The 21,039-nt window shown below is 46.4% G+C and overlaps 1 protein-coding gene across 2 annotated transcripts in view; it reads right to left on the bottom strand.

Annotated features, from left to right (window-relative positions):
• Positions 1-21,039, bottom strand: part of HIPK2 (homeodomain interacting protein kinase 2) — a 127,327-nt gene that overhangs the window by 8,516 nt on the left and 97,772 nt on the right. Inside the window, exons 7-12 of one of the 2 annotated variants that reach the window (XM_054281847.1) lie at positions 18,012-18,174; positions 15,346-15,565; positions 13,752-13,873; positions 9,368-9,510; positions 8,638-8,814; positions 5,555-5,833 (exon numbers count right to left, since the gene is read on the bottom strand). In XM_054281847.1, the coding sequence (XP_054137822.1) occupies positions 5,555-5,833; positions 8,638-8,814; positions 9,368-9,510; positions 13,752-13,873; positions 15,346-15,565; positions 18,012-18,174 (1,104 nt within the window). The remainder of the gene's footprint in view (positions 1-5,554; positions 5,834-8,637; positions 8,815-9,367; positions 9,511-13,751; positions 13,874-15,345; positions 15,566-18,011; positions 18,175-21,039) is intronic. The other variant, XM_054281848.1, reaches the window with a different exon arrangement.

Raw genomic sequence — 21,039 nt, 5'->3', positions numbered from 1 at the left:
AGTGTGTTCTGGAGATGGAAGGCAGCAATCTTTTAACCAAATGACTGTGGTTAGTCAGTGTATTGCTATGCAGAGTCAGTGCATTACTATGCACAGCAGAACACAGCCACAATAGGCTGGATGTCAAAAGAGAATTACAAATGGTGTTTTGCTCCTCACACATGCACATCAGCAAGTTGACAAAAACACCTGGTTTGTGCCTGCCAGCAATTTCTGTGTGTGAGTCTTCTAAAGTGGGCTCCACCACCACTGCACTACAACGTGAACAAGGTGAATAAAAACTTGCTTATGCTCTGTTACAGAGGTGAGACTCACACAGAAACTACACCACAGAGCTTCCCATCTTCACAGGGAGGGGAAAACCCCATAAATCCACGAGGATTTTCTGCCAGAAAAGACAGATAATGAGCATGGCAACACAATAGCAGTGGTCAGTCTGCCTTGTCCAGAAATACAGTGATTACTGTCAGGATCCCATGGAAAACCAAGCTGGAGGGATGTTACCTATGACACCAGCACAGGCAGTGGGGAACTGAGGGGCTCTCCTGCCTCTTTGGAAGCATCCCCAAAACCACCCAGCTGAAGGCCATCATTGTTTTGTTTCAAGCAGAGCCATGCTTTCCTTAACTAGTGCACTCATTGCTTGGAGGGGAGGTCACCTGGGCATATCACAACGTCCACTCCCCTTCTTTCCACCCCTTCCTCCTGCAATGCATGGATGCAGAAATATCCCTCATTGGACCACCAGTGCAGCCCAGAGCATCCCTCCCCAGGACGTTGTGTGCTCTCCCTGCCAGCCACAATTCCAAGGTGCCTTTGTGCCTCCCTGCTCCATGTCTCAGCTCTTCCTTTCTCTCCACTTCTAAGCTCCAGAAATATTTAATCAAGGGAGGATTTACATTTAAACCAGTGCAGCAGGTGAAGCTGCCTGCTGGGGAGCAGTTAACCCCTTCTATGTGCTACTTGCTGAGAGTGTGCTCTGTGCACTGTGACTGCACTTGCACCATCGGTCAGCTGCCCTGTCCACGAGACTGCCTTGCAAGAGCAAGTAGAGAAATTAAAAAGGAGTAAATTTTTAAAAACAAATATCAATCTGCTTTCTGTCTCACTCTCTTCACAGTGCTTTACAAGTAATGGTTAGACCTAATATCTTCTATTCAGAATAAATAACAGTTGGAGTTATTGTGTTACAGCACAGCACTGAAATATCTTTGCCCTATGAAAGTTATCTGTAAAGCATCCTGAGCTGAGAGTGTGCAAGCTCATTAAACAAACAGGGTGACAAAACTGTTTCCTGTTCTTAAAATGCTCTTTATAAGCCATTATTCCTCTGCTGTTATATAGCACAAAATATCACATGCAAAACTTTGTGAGCAGCAGAAACCAGGTAAAAACAGTTCCACTTACTAAAAACGTTCCCTTTTTATTTTGACTATTTCAATTTAATTTTCCTATTATTTGCTTACATTTTGAAGGAACAACACCCCTCATTAAACCAGAAAGAAGAAGTCTGCTACTTAATTAGTTAATTTCCTGGCACTTTCTTCCCTTAAACAAAGGTCAAAACTTCTTGTAGTTTTGAAGCTCTTCCAGATTTCACTGTGTTGAGGGTATTACTAGAAAAAAAACCCCTCAATATAGCCAGCAAGAATGGCTTGTTTTTGATGAAATGGCTTTTCTAATCAGGAATTTGCCCCCTGAAAATCTCTGGCCATCTCTGTAAGGATGCTGAACTGTAGCTGAGTGACTGTGCCTTAGGCACAGGGCTGGGGCCCAGTAGATGGCCCCCTTTGACAAGGCTCCAGAGCTCATCTCACACCTCTTCCCTGCACCTCTACCCAACAGGAGCCCAACATTTTGAGATGACTATTGATTTTATAAAGATTACACCAAGCTACACTCACCAACAGTGCAAAATGAAAAATGTGCTGTCCTGCCTTCCTGATCAGCTGGTATTTCATAAACACATAATGCTTCCTGCCCTTCAGTAGGAAAAGGAAAATCCTACCCACATCACAATTTTTCAGATTTTTCTTTCACCAATAAAAAATGTGCATTCTCTGTATGAGAAAAGCTCCCTCTGGTTCTGTGGTATTACAGAAAGGTTTTTCTGTCTGAGTAAATCCAAGCTGTAGCATAAAATATATTGCATCAGCAGTATCATATTTTAGCAACATTACCAGTACTTCTTAAACTGAGACTGACAAACTCTTACATTGTCAAAGGATCTACTACTTTTCACAATCAATCCCTCTTCACTGAGGAATCACTAAAATAAACATTTTTAGTCTCATGGGTCAAAGGGGAATTTCTAGCCCCAGAAGAAGTAAAAGAAAGAGGTGCTGTAGCAAATCCAGGAGCTGATCCCATGTCAGGAAAGGTAATGCAAAGTTACACTGCTATCAATAAGATGTGATCAGGCAACTACCTTTGATCTGTCAAATGTCATTTGATTTCTATATTCTAACCTAGAAAAAGCTTAGGTTTCTAGGATGTGAAAAATGGCACGTTTCAAGTGATTCCTTGCATTTTCATCCCCACACCACAGCTATTACCCAATATGGTAATATTTGCATACATGAGCCAGACAATGCATTCTTTGCATGGTTTCATTTTCTACTCAGATCCTGAACCTTTGGGCCCTGATTACATTAAGCACATACTTCACTGTCACTCCCATTTTTCTTGGAGCCAAAAAATTGGCAAGAAAACTTAGAGGCATTTTCCTGAATGAGACAAACTTTCAATGAGAAAGACTTCAACTTCAGCAGGGACAAAGTTCATTGGCATTTAATGCTGATACAGCTTCCTTGACTGGAAGTTACACTCTCACTCCAGCTGAGAACGTGGTCTTACATCTACCCATGTCAAGAGGTACAGAATAAATTGATTTTGCTCTCCTGGAGACTTTACCCAAAAAATTCTCATTCTGGCCATGCTGTTTCTCACCTGTGTCTCTACCTCTGATTCTCCATTTGCTCTGGTTACATCTGCACAGGAGATTTAACTCACTCATGTCCATGCAAAGTGTTTCTATGTGGCTCAAAAATTAAATCTAGCTCTTAAGCTCTGGCCTCTCTGGAATGCTGGCACCCTGGCACTCTATAGATATGCCATATGGATACACAAAGTAGCCAGGGATCTGATCCCAGGCAGGAACGTGTCCGGAATATGTTTTAGTCATATCAAAGCCAGTTTGTTTATGTATGTCTGGCTCCCAGGACAACTTTTCAAGCCCTTCAGCAGACTCAAATCTTTTAATACCTCAAACTCCCAACTCAGTTTCTAGACATGTTCCTGAACTTTGTTCTCTCTTCTTTCTGGAGAGATGCTGAGTAAAGAAACTAGTCAGATGGCAGCAAAGTTGAAGCAGAGAAGAGAACCATTGGCTGAAGGTGCTCCAGTATCCCAGCTCTTTCCTTCATCCCTCTCTGGACCCAAGGCTGATGCCCAGATGGTAAGTTTAAGGATTTGCACACAATGTCCCAAAGCCTGGAATCAGAACTATGGGTAAACATGCTTTAAAAGAGCTGCCATGACCCTTGAGTTTTCAGCATCTCTTTTGTCTTGCCCTTCCTTTCCCAGAAGAGCCCTGGAAGTAGGGGCTCCTTATTTATAGTGCCCCTGACTTTCACACTGGTCTTCAAGCAACTCTTTCTGGAAACATGCTTTTTTCCCCCATCTAAGCAAGGAATGTTGCAGCAATTTAATTTTTTTTTAAATTTATTTTTAAAGTGAAATATGTTACACTGTCCTGTGAACCACTGCATTCATGGCAAGGCTGACTTTGAGAGGCACTGAGCCCTTACTGCCCAGTGGTTTCACTAGCACAGAGAGAGGAATGGGAAATAGTGGTGGCTGTTGGGAAGCATGTTGGAATTCCAGCCTGAATCATATGGCTTTTTTAAACTGATTCTTAGCTCCTGGAGGCCAAATGTGTCACATCTGCTCTGTGCACATTTGCAGGCTTCACTTATCACCACACTGCAAAGATGCAGAGATACAGAGAGGTATCTCTGGTGATTAAAGGAAAATCTGTCATGGAGTGTGTTCTAAATAAGTAAAAAAATAATCCTCTCTCAACAACACTGGAAGGATAAGGTTAAAAGTTTCCTATCTCAGTTACCAATATAGAGAGATGGTATAATTATTCAGCTGTTTGCAAAGCTACTTCTCTACATCTTATAAAGCAGAGTGACATCTTGTGACTGGCATCAGATGGGAAACCCAGAGCACTTGCATGTGATGAAAGGTGCTGAAAGGACAGTCCCAGAAAATTAAATTCTTTCTGCTCCACAAGGGATGATAAACAATGGCATCAGTCCTGGGCTGAGCTGCTCACTTGGATGAGTTAATTCTCTGAGGAGCAAACTCAGCCCCACTTTCTATCCTCATCTATACCTCTCTGCAGAGTCAGAGAGAAAGCAGTTTCTGCCACTTTTACTATATTCAAGAATATTTTGGCAACACAATCAAGATTGAGCAACTCTTGCAATATATTTATCATTATTGAGTATTTATGACAGAACCACTGTTTTTGAGAGCTTTTAAAAGAAAGCATGGAAGACACATATGAAAGATGTCATTTACTGCTCTTAAAGATGCCTGGTTCACTTAGAAAGAGAAAAGGCAAATTTAAGGTCCCTTCCTTCTAAGCCCTTCTTTCTGTCCTTGTTTTAAACAGATGTCTAACTTACAGAGGCTCATCACCACAGGCTAGCTCAAGTCTTCTTTCCACAAAAAGGAGACAGAAAAACTGGTCTTTCCTCTCACAGATGAGATACTATGGTAAGGAGAGACTACTTCACTTCTCCAAGGCAACACAGCAGATGTACAGCACAGAAGGGAGCATCACCTGAATCTGCAGAGTCCTCAAACATAGCCCCTGGAACCACTTCTGTGTCAGAACCCAGGACATTCCTCTGACTGCCCTGGAGGACTCGAGACTCTGGCAGGGAGCTCAGAGACCTTGGCATGCAGTCAAAGACACCTGTGCCTTGGATTTTAACCCATGGAAACAATTACCAACTTTGTGCGAAGAGTTACAAGCCACAAGAGTTTGAATAGAATGATGGTGAATTCATCACGGGGTGAAAATGTAGAATTTTGGGGTTTTTAAAATGGGAGTTCAAGAGGCCAGATGAAGGAATCTCAGTGTGTACTTCTTTCTCCTTCTTGCTCTTGCCCTCCATCTTCTGCTGTGATGGTGGGACTTTTGGATTGGTTTAGAGTAGAGACAGACTGTCTAACATAGGCGATAGGTACTGGAAAATTATTGTAAATAAAGTACATGTAGGTTTTAGTATAAAAAGGTAACACCACCCTGAGGGCGGTCAGTGTGCCTCAACCTGACTAGACGGACCTCTGCAGGTCAGAAAACAGAAATAATAAAAAATAAACAACCTTGAAAACCAGAGCTGACGAATCCCAACTTCTTCGAGCATGGGGCTGGAAAAAGAGACTTTGAATACCTCGGGATACATTCCAACAACAACAAACCCGTCACTTCCACACCCCTCTCTCCTTCCCCTGCACACAGAGAGCAGCAGCTCACCTGGTGGGTGCATGCTTCTGCTCTTCCTCCTCGTCCGTGTCGCTGCTGATGGTGATGACGCTGACGGCGGGGCTGGGGGTGTCGGGGATGACGATGGTTTGCCGCTGCCGCTCCCGCGCGCCGCCGCCCGCGTCGCCCCAGCCGCACGTCAGCGAGGTGCTGCAGGCAGGGCTGGTGTGCGCCATGGCACAGCGGGGAGGCGTGTTCTCCTTCACGCGCTTCGACCGCTGGGGCGAGCTGATGGACTGGGAGGATGAAACTTCATACGTGGATGCATTGCTGGAAAGGGGGGAAAAGTGTTAGTTGGTTACAAATCTGCATGATCGAGTCGCCCATCGCCGTGCTTTGGGAGTCCTGGTGTCTGGGTCGGTAGCGCTGATTTATGGAGTCTAGGGAAACTGCAAACTTCTTCAAAGAAGACAGTGCCTTGCATCACTTATTCATGTAATTGCCTGAAAAGCAGTTTCTTTTAATAAAAAATTCAAATTTGCTTTCCCTGGAAATTTCCAGATAAGAACTGCTGCCTCAGAAGCTTGCACTGGGAGGGTAAAGGCCAGCCACAAAGCCCAGACCTACAGAACAAAGGCAGGCACAGCACGGCTGACACAGGAGGAAGAACCATCCAAATGATAATCCCTTCCTCCTCCATCCTACATGGATGCATCACAACCAGATACTTTTTCGCCAGAAAAAAACAGAGATAAAATTAGAATTTCTTGTGGAAAACTACAAACACTTATCAGGACAATTGCTTTTTTAAACACAACTGAATTGCTGTTTAAGAATCTTTTTCAATGAACATTTCCTGCTCAATACTTTATCCTCTAGGACAGTGGTGTCCCACGGATTACAGCAGGCAGATGGGAGGACATATACTCAGTTTCATTCCTGTGTGAAGCAGCATACAACATCTATAATTCAGAATGAAATAAACAATATATTTATTACACAGTAGAGAAACATTCCCAGTCTTCCTGCTTCAGCTTCCCTGCCTGACCAGTTGGAAAAGTGACACTTGGATCAGGGATCCAAACACAAAACTATCAGCCAAACAGTGCAGTGTGGGTCTACAGATGGGGTTATTTACCAAAGCACACTGACTAAAGCCCATTTCACTCATTTCCCACACTTCCTTTCTTGGTCGTGTTTCTTTTTGCTATTGCAGAACATCTGGAGACTCAAAAAGAAGAAAACCCCAAAGTTCTGGTTTTGTTCTACTGTGGGGCCTGGGCTGCATGTTCAGCCTGGCCCGAAAGCTAACAAAAGGAATAGGTGGCATCCATCAAAAGGAAGTCATCCTGGCAGTATATCACACTACACCAACTTACACAGGCTCTTTTGCATAACAAATGGCTGCACAGTAGCATTCAAAGTGCTTTTTGAATACCAATGAGCAGCATGGAGTACCCTCCTCTCCAAAGGAGCAGGGTTCCTCATTTGGCACAAAGAGAGTCACAGTCAATGAAGCTGTAGAATCCCTTTGCTCTGAGAGTGCCCCATTCCTCCTGGACACAGCCACCCCACCCTGAAGTGACAGGAGAGGGGAGGCCCTGCACAGGCACACTGGCTGACACAGGCACTCTCTTTTGCTGGCTAGCTGGGGACAGAGCTGCCTCTCTGTGTTATGAATAGACTAAGACAGCTGGAGCCCATCCAAAGTAAATCCAACATTAGAGAGCAGATAAATGGGAAGGATTTAAATAGTGGCCTCTTAACTTGAGTTGAACTGGTTGTGAACTCAGAGCCACTCTGGCACCAGTCCAGTCACCCAGGAAAACCACAAGCTCAAGCTTTTGCCACTGCACCAGTGGTGACCCATTTTGGTTCTCTCCCCTGTTTTGTGTTTTTTGATTTTAAAAAAGAAGTGTGCTAGTTGCACAGCCCAGAGGATGTTCTCCAGAGCAGCTGCACATGCATCTTTAAGAGCCCTGTCCTCTGAACAGGATTACAGTGCTGCGACAGGCACTGCAACCATCTTACCATCCGAGCTGTGCAAGAAACCCCAGAGTTTCTCCTCGTTCCAGAGAGAGCCAAATGGTCCTACTGAGAGATGACAGATGCTAAGGACTGCTCTGTATGAGATAACCTTATAAAATGCTCCCTGGTTTATGCTGCCATACCTGTAATAAGGCCAGGGTATAATAATTGGTGTCTGTTGCTGGTGGGACTGTTGAACACAGGGGCTAAGGACCTGTGTTAGGAGCTGGAGAGCTCAGGTGGCCTAAAGTCCTCCACTCCCTGTGGCAGTAAAGGTCAGAAGACTGGCATCACCCCACTGCTTTTGAAAGGGCAGATCTTGCGTGTGCACATCAGGCACAGGCTCCTGAAGATGCAGCCTCCTCAAGGTGCATGTGCTGCACTGTGGAGGCCCTGGAGGGGCTACTCCTAAGTTACACCCCAGTGGCTCCTTCTCCTGTTCCTATGCCTGAACACAGGTGTTCCTGAGGCTCTCCCTCCCCTTTCCCTGATTGGGTCTCACCTTGATACTGCCTGGAGACCAAGATCAGCTGGGAGGCCCCTGGGAGGGAGAGCAGGACCTCTGTGGGGGGGGAGTGGATGTCTGAGAGGAGAACATATGACTGCATGGCTGAATTAAACATCTATGGATATTAAGGAAACACCTTTTTTGCTTCTTTACCCTGGACTTTACTACCAGCAATTCAAGCTGCAACACTGCACCTCAGGAGTGCTTCTTCCAGAGGACATGGGAAAAACAGGTGTGGCAATTGGGCACTGCATCACACTGACCTGAGAATATGGTTATGTTTTAAAATCATAACTACAAGGCTCTGGGTAATTGCAGTAACAAACAGTAAAAAACAGTAACAAGCTGTATGAACAGGGCTTGAGCCTCCCATTCTGCATCCTCTCCAGCCACTCCCTTCCACACAAAATGATGCTCACTGGGTATAAAACAACTCCTGGGTACCAAAGAGGTGAGGCAGTGGAGAGCCCCATCACAGAATGTGTGATCTAATCCCTCTCTGGCTGTGGAACTAAACCTGTTTTGCCCTCCAAGTGTCAGCAATCACTCCTGCTGCCAGCAGGTCAGAAGGGGCCGGGCTGGGAGCCCCAGCACTCACCGTGGAGCTGACTGGTGCTGCTTGCTCTTCCTGGCGGAGGCAGCGGCGGGCGGCTGGCGCATGACGTGCGCGACGCCCACGTTGACGGGCTGGGCGGCGGGCAGGGCCACGTGGCTGGCCAGCAGCGTGGGCTGCTGCATGATGGGGTTGTAGTGGCTGCCGTGGGCGTGCGTGTTCCTGCACAGCGGGGACACGGGCACACGGTGAGATTGCAACCGGCAGGCTCCTCCACGCAGCCTCCCACCACCCTTCACTGAGGTGCCCTCTTCTCCAGGGCATACTGGGTTTCCCAGCCTTCCCACAATAGAGCATTTTACCCAGGAAACAGACTGACAGAGTGGTGTGGGCCTGTTGGGTTCCCAGCTTTCCCAAGACAGCCTTCTCCCCAGTGAACAGACTGAAAGAGCGGCGTGGGCCTGCTGGGTTCCCAGCCTTCCCAGGATGGAGCCTTTTCCCCATGGAACAGACTGAAGTAGCGGTGTTGGCCTGTTGGATTCCCAGCCTTCCCAGGACAGAGCCTTTTCCCCATGGAACAGACTGAAGGAGCGGTGTGGGCACAGCGTTCCACTCCAAGGGCATGGAGCAAAGAAGTCTCCCACAGCTATCAGACGTAGTGTCACAGGCTGCCGCCCTTCTCCCCTCAGCCCTGCAGCCTAGCAAAACCCCAGCCCTCATGGCTCCTCCAGCCCCTGCGGGTGCTTCAGGGCTCCTCCAAGCCTCCCCAGTTTACCTCCAGTCTGCCAGCGGCTGGGTGCCTGCCATGGACTCCGGGATGACGGTGGCGTGCTGGACAGATGTGTGGGTGGCCACTCCGGTCAGCTGCTGCCAGGCAGGAGGGAGCAGGATCTGCTGAGTGCCACTGGGCCATGCTTGCTGCCAGACAGAGGGAAAGCAATTCCTTAGCAAAAAGCATCAAAAGCACTGAATGTGAGAGATGGTCCACACTCATCTGGGGACTCTAACAGTGATCATGGTCATGCTACACAGCTTTTACCACCTTTCAGTCACTGTCAGGAAACCACAGTATAAGCAGGAATAGTTATAAATATAGAGAATGCAAAGGAGGAGGCAAAAAAAATCTCTGCCATACAAAGCAGCAGCTGTGTTTTAGGTTAAACAGGGAATGGAAGGGATCAAAACTTGTTGGCATTTCTAACCAAACACCAAATTTTTTAGCGCCTTCTAATTTTGACTCTCCAGACCAGCTGGACACTATGGCTCCATTGTTAATTTCCCCTTTCTATACAGCCAGCTTACTTTCTCAAGTAATGCACAGCTACACATTGCATACCCATCCTCTCCATGTGTTCTCAAACTTTTTCCCCCCTCTTAGAGGGTAGAAAGTCTCTGCCACTTGAGCTGAGCCATCATTCTGCTATGCAATCACCCCTCCAGCTGTGCTGCCACAGGCATGACTCAGGTTGTCCTGCTCCAGTGACTCCAGGCAAGTCAGATGATTGCTTTTTGGAAATGGGAAGCTTTCTTAGCTATGTGCTGCCCGAATGTGGCTCTGGAAGATTTTTGCTGCTGGGCTGAGGAACTCAGGGGTACCAACTACAGCCCACCTTAGTCCCAACCTGCACTACTGTACTGGGTCTGTGTTGTGTTATCTCACTGCGCTAAGGAGGCCAAATTTGAGGGGAGGCTTCTTCCAGGCATGCATTTGTCCCCCTTCCCACCCTTACAAGGATTGTGTTAACTGTCCCCACGATTCCCTCCCGTCCCCCAGTAACATAAACCCCAGAACAAGCCACCCTGCAAAAAAAACGTTTTTTCCCAATTCCACTCTGAAGTTTGATCATCTTGTAACTTTTTGTGTTGCTGAGTTACATGAAAAGGCTGCTATAGTGAGGCCTGTCAGCAACATCTGCAAAGGAGGGAGAGTCACAAGGCTCCTGAGAGCCTTTCATCTAGGGAGCCACAACCATGGACTGGTGATGCTTGGAGCAGGTAAAAGGATGAGGCAAAGGCACAAAAAGATCAGGGAAGAAAAAAGCCTTCTTATTATTCTCTTTTCTTTTTTTGCCTCAGCTTTGCTTTAAAAGAGGAGACTGAACTACTGTCGAAGTCAATCCCAGGGGAGTACCTGGATTTACTTGCAGACAGAACTGCTTCCTCCCTTTTCAGGAAGGGAATGGAACAAATCTAAGCTCCTTGTCCGACTGCAGTGCATAAATTTAGATGCAGTGTCAGGGCCTAGGCACAAATTCCTCACTTATTAGGTAAGGACCACTGAATCATTTAATCTGCAGATAAGACTTGTCTAGGCTGATCCACCAGCACTGTGTGCTGTGCTTACACATGGAAGGCTTGTCCTGGCAGCTGCAGCCTGCTCCCAGTCACTGCATTACTATGAGATTTTGGTGGGGTGGTGAAGCAATGCTCTGGCCCTTGTCCTCAGAAGCTGTGGGTCCCCTGGAGGGACCAAGATTGTACTCCAGACACAGAGCAGGAACAACTAATGGAATAACATTTTGAAAGCCAGTGGCAGGACCTCTGTAGGAAGTGTTTTTGGGAAGGAGTTAAAAGGAGAGAAAATGAAGAATCCAGGGTGTTATTCAAGGCCAGGGGAGAGTTCTGGGTCACACCATGGAAGCCTGCTGGAAAACTGTACAGCTTTGCCTCTTTTGAAATCTGAAGCTGCAGTGAGCTGTGAGTAAAGACAGGATCAGTCTCCTTTCACTGGTCTCTGTGCATACAATATGTGGACCACACTTGCTTGAGAGGATGAAAGGAGACCCAGGGAAGTTACAAACAAGTTACTTGAGCCACTGACCCTGCATCTTGCAGGCTGCTTGCTCTGCCTTGCACTGCCTAGCTCCATGCCACAGGCTGCAGACACACAGCTGCCAGACACGATGCTCAAGCTCTGTCAGTGCCTCCTGCCTGGATCCCTCTGTCCCTCATCTGGGACATCTGGTCCTGTACAAAATGCACAGGGAACTGGATGCCAGCTGCACTGGGATGCAGTAAGGCTTTACCAGCCACAGGCATTCTGAGGAGTGCAAACACAGAAACCTGTGCCACGTGCTGGGCACAAGGGGAGAAAGCCTGAGAGCACTTCACAGTGCTGGGAGCACAAGGAGCAGCACCATGCCTCATCAGTGGGACAAAGAAAGCAGGGCACAGACAGAAGGGGGCTCTGGAGGCACTGCTCCCTCTTGCACCCATAGCAGTTGCATGACCCAGGCTGAAGAGCATTAGATAAGCAGCTGTGCATGAGAGGAACAGCTCTCGGCTGGGAGAGCGACACGCAGCCGCCAAGATCAGATGTGACTACAATGCATCACAAAGAAGCTGTGTTTTTCCATTCAGGAAACTGGAATTGGGTACAGATTTGTTTATCAGGCCAGCTGCTCAGCCTGAAGCAAGCGAGGCCCACGGACACCAGATGCCAGGGGCATCAATCAGAGCACCCTGACTTCAGAGACAGCTCGCATTTCTCACTGCGCGAGACAAACGGGCACAGCAACAGGCACATCTCCTCTCCTTTATTGCATCAAAAATTCAAAGTCGGTGCAAGTGAGGAGTGTTTCTCAGAAACAGCCAGAATTCCCCTTTGGAAGTGACAGTGAATGAGATGTCAGCAAAAAGTATGAAATGGAATGCCCATGAAACAGGTGTTCATGTGGCACTCAAATTGGTGACCTGTGAATGCTTACCACCAAACATTCCTCACTTGCATAGAGCCCAGCAAAGCCACCACGAGAAGAAAGAAGGAGCAGGAGATAGTGAGATCTTTCAGGACCCTGCTGTCTTTGAGATGTTTCAGATGCAGCCCTCACCCCCTTCAAGCCCCAAAGGGCAGCACCCCACAGGAGGCCTGGCAGAATGGTGGGGGCATGAAAATGAAAAGCTAGCTCTGTGACCTCCTTCACTCACTACCTTCTTGCACAAGCAAGTGGTGCCAGCTACTGAGCCTGCACAGACTGCTCCTTGCTTTGCCACGGCTTTTGTCTCCCTGCCTCTTAGGCTCTTCTTTCCCACCAAACAAGGGAGGTGGCCCATGTCAGTTGTTACAACAGGCTGCAGCAGAGATTGGTTTGATGTTTCAGACAGCTCTCTGACAAAGGCTCTTCTATTGGGAAGGGGCAGGGCTGATGGAAATCACACAGGCTGCAAGTTGCATTTTGATCTGTCTTTACCAGATAAATGTGACTGGCAGCTGGCAAAATAAGGCAAGAGCACCAACAGTCTTACCCCAGCAGTGCAACACACAGGTGTAAACCATGAAGTCTGCTGGCTCCTGACTGCATATGAATATGCTGGCATGGCAGATCAAACAAGCCTGAGACGGAGACGTGCCTTTGTAACTAGATGGTCATCTTTTCCAGCTTGCACAACTTAGTTTTAAGAATACTAGGTGGTTTTTTTTCCCTGTCTGGTATCAGCAGAGGTACCATGGTGCCAACTCAAAAACACTTGAGGCAGATTCACTGAAGCCTGCACAAGGAGGAATGAACTGCTCCTCTGGTCTGAGGAGCTGGGGTACCCCTTGAGGATGTGCCTGTAATCAGTAATACCTATTCCTGTTTGGTTTTTTTTTTTAAGGAGGAACCATGCTTTTCCTGTGAGAACATTTCAGAGAATTGTGCCAATAAGAACTGCTGACAAGGAGAGCTCCTTGAGTGTGGGGCCCATGCCTCTGCCTCCTACATCTCTCTCATACCTCATGAGCAGAGGTCCCCATAAAACAGAATGGTGAAAACTTAAAGCATGAAATGTATTTATCAGCAGCATGCAATTCACCAGCTCCTGGCTGCAAACTACCCCCAAGATTTTGAGTTCAGGAGGACGCAGGAAGTTATTATAGGTTCCTTCTCAGCAGAGGCCTGACACTGCTTTCCCTGAGGCTTTCCCACATATTTCAGTAGAAAAGCAGAAAGAAAAAGGGTTTTTCCAGTGGCTTTTTCAATTCTGACATAGTCTTTGAGCTGAACAAAGAGCTGGGGGAGATTCTGACATTTCAGAGAAAGCTGCAGACCGATATACAATTGCCCAAATTTCCAAACTGCACCACAGAAGGCCCTCAGAGAAAGCTTCTCTCCTCAGCCTCCAAGAGCCAAACAACACAGTAAATACCTGCTGAGCTTGGTGCCTTTATCATTCCTTACCTGCGCGAGGAGTCCTGGCTGGATCTGAAGAGGCTGGGCCCCAGGAGCCTGGGTGACAATGGGGACGGCGTTCTCCATCCGCACCGAGTACCCGGCGTGCTTCGAAGGGGACGCTTGTAACCCTGTTCCAGCAGCACACAAGGGACAGCATGAGCCACCAGCAGCACTGCCAGCAACAGGGGCTGGCTCTCAGGAGTCTAAAGGCACTTCCCAATGTCCACTTAAATTGCAGTGTTCAGTTCCTCTGAATAATCAGCTATCAGAGTGGCCACCTGTTCCACCCTGGCCCAAAGATGTCCATCAAATGCTCACAAAAATTATATGGGTATAAGGGTGCAGAAAAAACATTTCTGAAGGCAATAAGAAATTAGCTGAGTTGGGTATCTCAAGCGCATAGGAAATATTGCATACAATGTGCACAGGCAGAAAAGAAAAGAGGGGAGTGAACAGCTGCTCTTCCCCATATTCTCTGGTTTAACAACAAGAAATGGTCTTTATCAGCCAAAACCTCTTTTATACGAGAATGCTCTCTTTACACCAAAGTGGGATGGGAATCCAGAACTCCACACTCCCTCAGCCTTGATGGGGACAGATTTCCTCAGTTTCTTGGGACTCATATTTGAAAGGCCCTAGCATACCCCAAACTCCAGTCACTGCTGGCTGAGCCCCACATTAGCCTAACTGAGCTGGGGGAAGCTTCCCTCTCCAGCACCTCAGTGCATGGCACAGCCTGAGCTGTCTCCTCTACTTTGGAGCCTTCTCAAAGCAGCAAGCTGAGGATGGTCTCTTACATCCTCCACTTCTGAAGTCAAACCCTTGAGATGCATTTTAACTATGCTGAAGAGGTCTAGCTAAACTTCTCTAGTTCAAAAGAGCTTTGATAATCTTGCAGAACATTTAACAAGTGCCTGGAGACTAATGCACAGACAGGCTTGTAGATATGAAGAGCAGAAGTTGCACCAGCTGAACTGAGGTCTATTCAGATCACTTCCTACAGACACTTGGCAAGTTTTCCCAAATTGCAACAGCATGTAAAGTTAACAGAAGGACAAGTGGTTAAAACTGAGCATCTCCCAAGTTGTTTGACAATAGTTCCTACCACTAGTATACACAAGCAGAGCTGTTTGCAGCAGGGCTGGAGCTGAGGGAATTGCCCTCATAAATGGTCATGGCATCTGTTATGGGGGAGAACCCTCATATCCACAAGCAGCACGCTCCCTACTGCATTACCCTCATGAGTTCCCCTTCCAGCAATGAAGTCATTGAAATGTGACAGTATGACCCATTCCATACATATGTACTGATTTATTGGTATTGTGTGGGAAAGCTTTCAAGTTTACCAAAGTATGGCAGAAGATCCTTAAACTTTGTTCAGGGCAAAGAATGACAAGTACCACATATTCTCCCCCAGCCCCTTAGATCTTGCAGCATGTTAGAGGTGCCTGCAAGATCCTCTGCCAACGCAACAATAACCTTGCCGCTCTGATTTACTCGTCCAGCCCTTTTTTCTGCCACATGACCTGCACTGAGGAACTCCTTTCCAACAAGAGCTGGACGAAGCAGCAGGCCAAGGCCTGGGGAGGCCATCCCTTACCTTGGAAGCCTGGAGGGCAGACGATGAGGGCTTGCTGTAAGGGGTCTGGCCGGGCACAGATCTGCGCTGTTCCCGTCTGCAGGGGCATGCTCCGCTGGGCCACCGCAGCCATGGACGCCGCTGAGGGCTGGTAGAGTGCAGATTGGTAATTTAGTATGGAGACCTCGGGGTTGGCTAAGGAAATAGTGGCACTGGAGGAGGTGGGAGCCAGGTTGGTGGTCTAAAGGAATGACGGGAATTAAAACAAAACAAAAAAAAAACAAACAAAAAAATGAGGGAGATGGGTAGGCTGGAAGAAGCAAAATCCAAAAAAATAATGAAGTAAAGTAGTGTAAGATAAAATAAAAAGCAAACCGAAACAGCAAACAAGGGGTAGAACAGGACGCTGAGGAGTAGAGACAAGGGCAGTGCTGGGGGAAGGATCACAATCTGCCCGAGCGTGCCACTGCTGTACCATGCCATGGGACCTCCAGCCATACTGCCCAGAGACACAGCACATCCCCTACAGCAGAGCTGCAGCCCCATATCTCACCCAACTGCCTCTGATTTGCAGCAGGAGGAGGATGGGCTCAGAAAATGTTGCTATCCACAAATCACATTGTTCACTCGTCATGTACACAGCTCCAGAAGCTACTCACATTTCTTAGGTAAAACAGACTCAGCACCTCCACACCCTGTGAAATTTCATCCTGAGAGGGAAAATCCATTCTGGCCTTTCCCCGTAGATACCTTGTATCTAGGATGGCACATGCCCCTTGAATTATGTTTGGAATTTGAAGTAATCAGAAGGCATAATAGGAGGTAATGCTAATACTTGCAAAGTCCAAACTTCGCTTGAATTGTCTTTAAAATCTCTTAGAGCAGAAACTCCATTTAGAGATGTTTCAAAGCCAAGAAAATCAACCCAGAGTTCTGCAAAAATCTAGAAATCTGAAGACTTTTTAAAAATTTTATTTATTTGGACTGAGTCTAACAGTTGCAGGCAACTAGACAGCTCTGCCACTGCTCCAAATGTACGTTCTTAGCACACATTACCAGACCAGAGCCCATCCTTCCCTTGTCCAAATATGCCAGTAACACTGCTGGAGATAGGTCAGACAACATTTTCTCAGGGTGAATGTATGAATCCAGGAGGAGCCTTTGATCAAGTGCAGCAGAGAGTAGCATTTTGCACTGCACTGGCTGCCACTGGACCTACACTGCACTTCCACAGCCACAAAGGACGTGACAACAAAATATTTTCTCCTCCTCCTCATCTCCTCTCAGTGCAGGGGCTGTGCAGGGCAATCTGCTCTCCTGTGCAACACACTGAGCAGCAACCTGAACTTGTAGTCTCAGAAGCCATAACTGGAAAGAGGCAATCCCCAGATATTTTGCAGAGACAGGAAACAAAAGAAAGCCAAGACAAGTGGTATGTTGAAGAGAATTGTGAAAGGCTTAGACCTTGTTCAAATTAAAACATCTTTCCTGGAAATATTTCTGCCAATTCTTCTAGGAACATTGGGCATGCTGGTTCTGCTCAGAAAACACACCCCTTATGAGAATTCAGAAATGACCATGGAACTCCCCAGCCAACAGCTGATGTTAATATCAAGTGAAATGCAAGGAAATGAAAGCAAGTCTGCCTTTCCTACAAGTAGCTGTGGTACAAGCAGTGTCTCTGCCCTGCAGCTGGGGCCTAGGGGAGCACATAGCATGCATTTCTTTAGTCAGCATCTCAGAAACAGCCTAGAAAGGGAACTGGTGTTTGTAACTAGTACCCTCTCACACTAAGTCATGACCTATCTCTGTCTGTGCCTACCTGAGTTGTTTTAAAAGACCTTTTGGGATCACATGTATCAAGACCTGAGTCAAGAAGTCTGGTTTTCTCACTGACACAGGAGCATCCTGCACATCTACACAGACTCCTTTAGCTCCCTTCCTTTCCAAACACCATTTCCACAATGCCACCTGCACTCTCTAGAGTGAATCTTGAACAGCCTGTTCCCAAAAGGCTTCCTTTCACTGCTTGCAATTCAGTACCACAGCAAACAACTTAGCCACATAAAATCTGTTAATGCAGCACCCCCCAACACTGGGACAGGTAAAACTAATACAAAGCATGATTATAAAGCCAGAGCCCACCAAACTGGAGTGCAACGTGTTCACAGTGGGGGCACATGCACATGATCCCCACACCAACTGTGGTCCCTGGAGTAAAAGCAATGAGAGATAAGAATAAATATTATCACTAAACTCTTCTTTCTTGTTGAACAGTTACAGTGCTGTGTCTGTTAACAGAGGGTTTAAATTCATTTTACTTCAATGCCAATTTGAAGAAGAGCTGTAAGATCACAAATACTTCTGCCTGACCCAGGGAGTGAAGTACTGCTTGCTGCATTAAGGGACTAATGAGCTTTTCCCCATAGCAACCTCCCAAGTAAGCAGGATTTATCACCCCAACAACAACATAAACAACGAGGGCAACATTTCACAGTCACACAAAATGTCACAAGATTACTGCTTGCCTGAAGAAAAGAGAATGAGGAGAGGAGCAAAGGAAGGAGAGCAGAAAGGCACCATCTCTTGGCAGGCATGTTAAATGGGACGCTACTTTGCTTTTCATCTTCTAGGCCCTCCTGACATAAATGTTTCAAGCCCTGGCTGCTTGTGACTGATGGCCTCACCTGGTTGTGGACTGTGTTGAGCTGGTTGTTAAAAGTCATGGTCAGGTTGGTCGATGTACTTGGGGCCACGTGGGTGATGAATGGTGTCTTGCTCTGGTTCACCGTGTCGTACATATTCACCCGCCGCTTGCAAATCTCCATGTTCTGAAAGCAGGACTTGACACTGTGCGGGGAAAAGGGGGCAAGGAAGGCACAGAAAAATCAACCAAGCGACTCACACAGGTTACAGTTCATCACAGGGGCCCTGCAATAGGTCTCCATGGCAGGCTTAGCACTTTCTAGGCTCTTAAAGCCCTTTGCTATTTTATGTAGGTCTCTCTTAACTGTGAGAGTCAGAGTAACACTGCACTGAAGAAGGCCAAGATGAGAGCAGCTGCCCTGGGACTCCCAGGTGCTCCCACGGGTCTCTGCACTGCAATACAGGTCACTAAAGCAAGCAAATTTGTTGCTCTTTAGGGGACAGGGCAAGAAATACCAAGACTGAAAGAGACTGAGAACAAAAAAGAAAGAAACTTTTTTTTTTCCTCATGATGGAGCCTGAGAGGAAAACTCATGCTTTTTGCCTCAGTGTAAGCGTAAAGATAGTTTTATGTGTCTCTTGCAAGGAAAAATTTTACTGTTCTTGATCACTGAGACCCCCTAAAAAAGTCATCCTTGTTCCTTTTAAATAGTTGTTCACCAAGAGCTGAGTCCAGCTAAGCAGTTAAAACATTGCCCCTGTCTGGCTAAACGCCTGTGCAGATGCTTATCTCAAAGCATGACATCTCCTCTTGCAGTCAATGGGACAATTAATATCAAAAAGTTATTCCAAAGCAAATTTCTTAGTGCCCTGAGGGAATCTGGTTCTGAGGTTATCTCACACTGAGAACTGGATCTCTGGGGGAATGATTACAGCTTCTTCCTCTACACTGTCTTTCCCTTAAATGTTATTGATATAGCAATGGAAATTTTGAGAAGTATCCTATTTTGTGCCCCAGTAAAGGAGATTAAATACTCTCTACATTGCTAGAGCACAGCAGGCATCTGGTAGATTAAACTGTCCATATTTCAGTAATTAGAATACCAAAGCATACAGAGGTTAAGAGACAACAACACAGTGAACTTGGGCAACACTGTATTTTTAGTACAATCTCATTTTGATATCTGAAAACCAGTACAGATTTTCCACAATTCTTCCACAATAACTGGTTTTACAAATGTGACCTCAGAGTCTGAAACACAACCTCAGAAAGTACAAAGGTATTATTTTATTTCCATTATCCAAACATGAAGAAAGAGAAATTCTAAGCAGTAAAAATCAGCTGTATGCTGACCATTGTGTAATGAGCTGAACTGCTGGAGGTAGGGGGTATATCCTCACATCACTTTTAAGAAACAGTGGCCCTTCAAACCTTATATGATCCCTAAGGTTGATGAAGAGGACCTAGATCTTTTTATCCCTGTCCTGTCTCTTAATCAAATGGTCACCTCTCTTATCCTACAAGTAATATCCCTGGTAACTGGATCTGGGCCATGAACAACCTGCAGACAAGCCAGGCTCAGGACACTGTGCACAGCTGCCCATTATGTGCATTCACTTCCAGATCTATACCTGTTGGTCACAGAACATCCAGCAAAATCAAACACTTATCAAATAAATACAGAAAGCTATTGGATCACTTCTTTTCAGCCAAGTATAAATATAATTCTCCCTGCACAAAGAAGAAGGCACTGGGAGGAGTATAGGTTCTGTACATGGTGAATAGTGTGTGTCACCAAATGGTTCTATCTAACAAGAGGTAAGCTCTACAAATGCAACACCAAGTTCTCTGGCTTTACTTTAAAAAAAGGTGGGAGAAAAAAACAGCAGGGACAAAGCAAAACAGACAAAGTCAGAGGACAACTCAGCAATTTAAGAGCCAGGAAGTTAAATATGTGAAATGGGAAGCTAAGTTCACTTTGCTGTCTGCTTGTAAGAAAGCAGAACAGCCCCTCTTGCACTGCTTGAACTTGCAGCCTCTCTGAAACGTGCCACAGCAGAGATTCCTCCCAGAAGCTACAGCTTCCATATATTCTCACTTTTTCTGCTGCCCAATTTATTTCCAAGAGAGATTATAGCTCCCTGCATCTTTCAAGGCTTTGAAGTTTCTATTCTGCAAAGCACAAGTAATCACAGACAAAAGCTCCATCCACTTGCCAGGCTGGTTACAGCTTACTGCTCCCTCTGCCAGTCACTGTTTCCAGCATGGAGGGGCTTGTGGGGTTACACACCCGGCTGGCACACGCTTGGTATTCGGAGACGTGATGCTCAATTCTTTATTTGACTAAAATTCTCACTGCTGCTGGCCCCAATGATATTTTCAATCTTTCTGGGGCTTTGCCTGAGCAGCCACAAGTGAGCACTTCAAAAATGAAGATGTGGTTATGGACTGTTACGTTAGTGGAAAGATTTCTGACGGCAATGCATTAGCTCACGAATCTCTCCTATCTTACACAATCAGGTCTTGCACAGTCAGAAAGAAGGACTGCTGCAAATTAAAAGACTTTTGTCTATGATGCTCACTCAGTATTTTTGCTGTCATATTTTATTCATGAATTTTTTTTATATGAAACTTAACTTTTTTCCTGTTTAACACAACCATGCCCCATCTTGTTTTCATTTGTCACTTACTATCTATTTATAGGTAACAATGCACAAAGATGGCTGTGCAGGCTAAGTCTGGGTCTACACAGATCGTGCACCCACTACCTTCTGGTAAGCAGATGCTCTTATCTTGTGATAAATGTAACAAAAAGGCAGCTACAGCTCCTTCAAAGGGGGAAAGCTACCTTAAACAAACTCAAAATACTGCAGCCACCCATACAGGCAGGGGAGCTGACACAGTTACCTGTTGCTCTGCAGCTCTTCAAGCAGCCTCCTTTAATTTTGCACCTGAGCTCCTGACAGCCTTTAAAACACTCATGCAAATAGCACCCAATGAAAGTACAGCACTGTGCCAATAACTGCTCTCCTGTCAAGGGGAAGGGACAGCCTGTGAAAGCACCTGGA

Source organism: Melozone crissalis, unplaced genomic scaffold (assembly GCF_028551555.1).
Source record: "Melozone crissalis strain CALT ecotype California unplaced genomic scaffold, PUWL_Pcris_2 ptg000033l_1, whole genome shotgun sequence".
Lineage (NCBI taxonomy): Eukaryota > Metazoa > Chordata > Aves > Passeriformes > Passerellidae > Melozone > Melozone crissalis.
This window is presented reverse-complemented; position numbering and strand designations above follow the sequence as displayed.